The sequence below is a fragment of the Podarcis melisellensis genome (assembly GCF_964234715.1).
Source record: "Podarcis melisellensis genome assembly, chromosome: 11".
Taxonomy (NCBI): Eukaryota; Metazoa; Chordata; class Lepidosauria; order Squamata; family Lacertidae; genus Podarcis; species Podarcis melisellensis.
Window position 1 is genome coordinate 55,181,537 of NC_138543.1, and position 6,000 is coordinate 55,187,536.

General features: G+C 46.5%; 1 protein-coding gene across 2 annotated transcripts in view; it reads right to left on the bottom strand.

Moving 5' to 3' along the window:
- SLC14A1 (solute carrier family 14 member 1 (Kidd blood group)) overlaps positions 1 to 5,746 on the bottom strand; it is a 29,095-nt gene extending 23,349 nt beyond the window's left edge. Inside the window, exon 1 of one of the 2 annotated variants that reach the window (XM_081929878.1) lies at positions 5,376 to 5,746. In XM_081929878.1, the coding sequence (XP_081786004.1) occupies positions 5,376 to 5,522 (147 nt within the window). In that variant the 5' untranslated portion in view covers positions 5,523 to 5,746. Of the gene's footprint in view, positions 1 to 601; positions 784 to 5,375 lie in introns of those variants that run through there. The other variant, XM_081929877.1, reaches the window with a different exon arrangement.
- Between the last annotated feature and the right edge of the window lie 254 nt (positions 5,747 to 6,000).

Consider the following 6,000-nt stretch of genomic DNA (forward strand, 5'->3'; position numbering starts at 1 on the left):
TACGACTTTTACGTCTCTTGTTTTGCTTCCAGTCTAACAACCCTCCCATTTGCCGGCTTTTGGGACTGATTGGCTTGCTCCAACTTCTTCCTGTTCCAACAAACTATCTCCTTGCCTGTTTGCGCCTAACTGATCTTCCAGAGAGCTTTGGCTGTGTTCCAGCCCACTCTCAGCCCGCTCTTGGCAACTGGCATTCCAGTGCCCATAGGAGTTGCACTGGCCACTGGCCACTGTTCAGCCTGCTGCAGATCTAACTCTCTCTGTTCTGCAGCAGGCTGTAGAGTTTCACTAGGAGTTGGCTCATTCCTGACACCTCCTTTCCCATATTAGGACTAGAAGCAATTCAGAGAAAAGCTGGCTGGGGAGAAGCAGCTGGTCCAAAGGTACTCCAGTGAAATCCACGGGGACAGCCAACATCATGCCCTCCCAAGTCCCATCAGCCTCATCCAGCAAGGCCAATGACCAGGGATGACAGGAGTCATGGTCCAACATGAAAAACAAAAGGGGTTCAGGAATAATCAGATCCACCCAGTAGGCCTTCCACCAAGCTGACCTCTGAACCTGATGCTGTAGGTGCTGGCCATGTTCAAAGTATGCCTACCTGGCCTTGCAGCCTCTCCAGTAGTGGCATGCTTTGAGAGGGGTCGTGGGCATAAGCTGGGCAGCGCTGGCTCTTAAATTCAGAGTCATAAGGCTTGTGTCCATCTGGGGATGTGTTTGTTGGGACTAGAATGGCGGAGTGCCCGGAAATGTCGGCGAGAGAACATCCATCCATCTCTCCCTAGCGTGGCATGTGTGATAAAGGGCAGGGAGAAGGAAGTCAGTAAATGAACCCATTCTCTGCCTTGGCAAGACGTTTATTGTTTTATAGGTGCCTGGTCAGGTGCCCTCATTCTGCTCTTGTTTGATCATATCTCTTGTGACTACTGTGCTGGCCTTCATTGAACGAGATGCACAATGCAGGTGGAATGTCATCTTTTGTTGGTCTCGCTTCCGCAAGTGGAGGCTTTGCATTTCCAACACAACTGCTGAAAGGCTTTCTGCTGTAGTGGTTGGTGGGACAATGGTGCTTACCTGACTTCTGGCAGCAGAGTCCCTGCTGCTTTTTGGGAGCAAGAGTGGAAGGAGCAGGGCAGCAGGGAGGCCAGTGCTGTGCAATTGTGCTGGCAGAGTGTTCCTGCTGGTGCGTTTCCACAGCATCAATGTCACCACCACCTTGCCCCTCTCACTTCCCTCTGGTAAACAACAGAGACTCCACTGCCAGGAGGTTAGGTAAGTGTTGTCATCCTACCCCACCACCCACTACTGTTTCTCCTGAATTTTTGTGTACGGAGCCCCCGGTCGTTTGATGGACTATTGACCCGTACACCACTAATCTGCTGCCACCAACCAGGTTCTCCCTGGTGAAACACTTAGTCTCAGTCGGGTTCTCAAGTTAACAACGAAGATTGTAGTTTACTGCAAACACAACTACAGTGGTACCTCGGGTTGCATACACTTCAGGTTACAGACGCTTCAGGTTACAGACTCTGCTAACCCAGAAATAGTATCTCAGGTTAAGAACAATTTCAGGTTAAGAACAGACCTCTGGAACGAATTAAGTACTTAACCTGAGGTGCCACTGTAAAATTTAAATGCATTCAAAATGCTGTTACCCTTTACCCTCTTAGTCTTATTTTATCCTGTCTCTAACTCACTCTAACTCTTCTACCTCCCTTCACACAAGAACCAACTGCACTTTCTTATTCTCACAAATGTTCTTAGGGGGAAATGTCTTCACAGAAAATCCAGCACTTCTCTTTTTGTTCGCTGAAAAGCAGAAATGATCAGAGAAAAACCAAACATGTGCAAAGTGCCTTTCCCCCAAGCCTTGAACAGAAACTAGTAACCACTTGCAGAGTCGAGACAGAGGACTGAGAACGTGCTTTTGGAAAGAACGTGGTGTACAGATTGTGCTTTGCAGTTTACATATGTATTCTTTGCTGCTAAGGTTAGGAGTACATTTTCACCTGGGTAAGGGAACTGTGGGGTTTCGTTCTTTGTCTGCGATGTGTGTTGACCGACTCAACGGAGCTGTTTGGTTTACCCAAGAGCAAAGTTTACATTTGTTCGCTCCTCTTTTCTCTTTTTGGCACGCTGGTATTTTGAACTGTGCCCCCCTCCCACCAAGGCTCTCAGGTCCCCTCACCCCCTTAAGTGCCCACAGGACTGAAATGTTGGAAAGACTCCACTGGGAACAAAGGAGTTACTACAGTACAGAGCTATAGCAACTCTCTAGAAGCCTGTAGCTTTATTATTGCACTGGTTCTGACAGATTGACAAAAAGCAATAAAAAAAAAAGGAGAGTTTCACATGCAGTTGTAAAGATATGGCGAAATAATATTATGCAGGAGGAAAGTCCTTGCTACTTCTCAGATCACAGGCCTGATTCGGACAGGATCTCCTTGGTTTGAGCACAGAATTGTAAATTGAACCCAATCCCCCCGATGCAAGGCAGAATCACCCCAAGATTATCTCGCTCATCAGGCCACACAGTTAGGAGTCACAGGCAGCAGTTATGAGTTACCAGCCTCTGCAGCTACAGCAGGTGCTGTGATTCTCCAGTGGTTTGATTTCACCCTGAGAGGCACACTCCATTGTCTCTCAAGACAGATGGATGTCAACAACTTGGGAGTGGGGGCTGAAGTACATTCTGAAGGCGGGAGTGCAAAATTCAGCACTCTATTCTGTTTTATTATTTTCTTTTATTTACACCCTGCTTTTCAGACACACAGCAACATAAAAGCTCAAGGCGTAAAAACAACAACACAGAACAAGAACCAAATGGAGGGGTGCCGATTTCTTCTCCCAGAAGGCTGCTCTGAATTGCAGTGTAACATCAATCCTGGAGTACTAAAAACATTGTCAAGAAGCTGTGTCTGTTGTGTGTGTGTTGTTGTTGTTGTTTCATTTTGCATTCTGGCCTTCAAAATTCACCTTGAGCCCCAAACAATGAGCAGGAAATGCCTAATTTGCTTCCTGAATCTGAAATTTCCTTTCTGAGTGAGATGGTTAGTGAGAGTTGGGTTTTATAACCCGTTATGGAAGTGAGAGCTGGACCATAAAGAAGGCTGATCGCCGAAGAATTGATGCTTTTGAGTTATGGTGCTGGAGGAGACTCTAGAGGGTCCCATGGACTGCAAGAAGATCAAACCTATTCATTCTGAAGGAAATCAGCCCTGAGTGCTCACTGGAAGGACAGATCCTGAAGCTGAGGCTCCAGTACTTTGGCCACCTCATGAGAAGAGAAGACTCCCTGGAAAAGACCCCGATGCTGGGAAAGATGGAGGGCACAAGGAGAAAGGGACAACAGAGGACCGGATGGTTGGACAGTGTTCTCGAAGCTACCAGCATGAGTTTGACCAAACTGCGGGAGGCAGTGGAAGACAGGAGTGCCTGGCGTGCTCTGGTCCATGGAGTCACAAAGAGTCGGACACGACTAAACGACTAAACAACAACAACAAATCTAGGGTTGTGGAGAAGTGACAACCAAGTTTGGTAATATAGGGCCAGCCGTACTATGCTGAGGAAGCTGGTTTTGGGTGTTATGAAAGGGCCACAAATTCATTACGATCAGTGTTTGCATTGCCAGTGAGAGACGCGCTTGTGGGATCTTCTGCCTAAGCTGCCAAAATAACTCGGCCAGGGTTCATATTCTGCAACCTGGTTTGTGGGGGCTGGAGGTGGGCAGGATCCTCAAATTGCTGCACTTGATGCAGAAAAATGTCTTGAGCTCACCCTGGTTCGAGTCAAGCTGCTGAACTCATCATCTCTCAAGAATGCCCATTTCTGGGAAGCAGATCTCTCTGCATGAATTACGTTCCTCACGGATTTGCTGCTTTTAATCTTCTAGCAGGGAACTACTTAAGTAGCTAGATGCCCAGAGGGCAGAAACCAACACCATTCTGCTGATATCCATTAAACATCTATCCCACTAGCCCCAGAAATTTGACAATTAGTTCCACACCTCTTGACAAGTCAATAATCCGTTTCTGCTACTAGGATGAACTCTCCCAATTTTGCCAGCACGAATGTCTTTGAAACAAGCAAACTGCCCATCGGTAAGGATTAAGCATGAATAAAAAGCGCAAGGCGGTTCAGCTTCCAGAGACTCATCTTAATTTCAAAGTACTGTACTTGCTGTCTGCTCCTGCCTCTTATCTCTTCCTGCTGGTCGTAGTTTGTCGGGGACGCTTTTAACAGACAGCAAGAAGCCAGATAAGCAAGATGCGCAGAGTCAGCCAGAACATGTTTACTCAGAAACAGATCCCACTGAGCTCAATGGGGGTTTACTCCCAAGTCAGTGCGCCTAGGATTGCAGTCACAGTCAGTCTGATGGTGGGACACCGTAAAGCAACAAAAACACTTGCCACAAGTGGTTGGTGTAGAATTAGGATTGGTTTACAGTGCAAGCCTATATGCATATCCTTGAGTTTTACGCAGAGTAGACCCATTGAAATTAGTGGAGCTAACTTCATTATGTTCATTCAATTCAACGAGTGCTCTGAGTAAAGTTTGCAACCAATTGAGTTTAATGGGCCTTACTCCTAGGTAAGGATGTGTGAATCTTTCAGATCTGGTTTCTCATTTTTCCAAACTTGCATCCACATTTCCATGGCAATTCGTAATTTTTTTAAAAAGTCGTTACGAAAATTCATTAGAGTTTCTGTTGAAATTTCTGCATGCACATTTTTTGCCGGCTAATTCCCTTCAAGTACACATTTTCACAAAGCAATTTCCCCATATGCAATGCATTATCATACGCTATTTTCATTAATCAATGCCTGATTACGCAGACCTTGCCCTAGCACATGCATTTGGGTAAACGCTGCATTGCAAAATTCAGAGAAGGGCAGATCTCAAAGAACAGCTCCCTTGTTTCAGAAAAATGCAAAGCATATTGAATTTCACCACAATCTCGACTGCCAAGTAAGTGGGCATATAGGGTTGCAGCTTGAGCCTGCCCTGGCGCATCTTAACTCATGTGTCCCACTGAATGACTGCCTAACTATGTGCATCCTTAGGAGTTGCACAGTTGCATTCTAGCTCGATTTATTTCCTTCTGGATTGTTAAAAAAGAAAAAAACCTTTCCTAGCAAGGTGTGTAGAATCAGATACTTCAGAGAGCCCCATACCAGGAAAGTGCACTGTTAGAGTGACGAGATGCAGGGGAAAAAGGGGGGATTACTACAGCCAATTTACACCTGTTGAAATCCCCCCTTTGGAATCCAACTGCTAAAAAGTGCAGGGATCTTCTTCTCTTCTGCATCTGACCAGGCCAGCCACCCAACACTCCCACACTGCCTTAAACAAGCAAAGAAGTCTTCTCATCTTACCTTGAGCAGCTGACTGGCCAGGAAGCCTCCTGCTCTGCCAAGCTTTATCACTTTGCAGGGAGCGTGCAGAGACAGCGATAGTGGGAGGGCGCCTGCACTGCATTGCTTTATATAGCCCACAGCAACTCCAAGCACACCATAAGTCATCCTGGCAGCCTTTCTCCTCCCATTCCACACATTCACCTGGCTCTCTCCCAGGTGGTCTTAGGAGCAGAGCTTTTGGCCTTCTTCCCCTCCTTTTGGCATTTTGACCAAGTCGCTTGGAACGACAAAGCATGCATCCCGTTTTCTTCTTGATGTTTCCTTGCTCTCCCCTGTCTTTCCACCCTCTGCACACCTACTTTTCTCTCCAGCAATGGAAGATTCAAACACACACACACATTTTCGCTCTCTCTCTGGGAGAGCTAAGTACATGTTTTCTTTCAGGGAGTGCTTAAAAGTGCAAAACTGTGCCTGAATCGCACCTGTTAGAGTTCTTTGAGTGGAAGGAACAAAATTTGTTGTGCCACATAATGGGGGAGAGACCAAGGAGGATGGTCAGCCCTTTGATATTACAGTGGTACCTCGGGTTACAGATGTTTCAGGTTACAGACTCCGCTAACCCAGAAATAGTACCTTGGGTTAA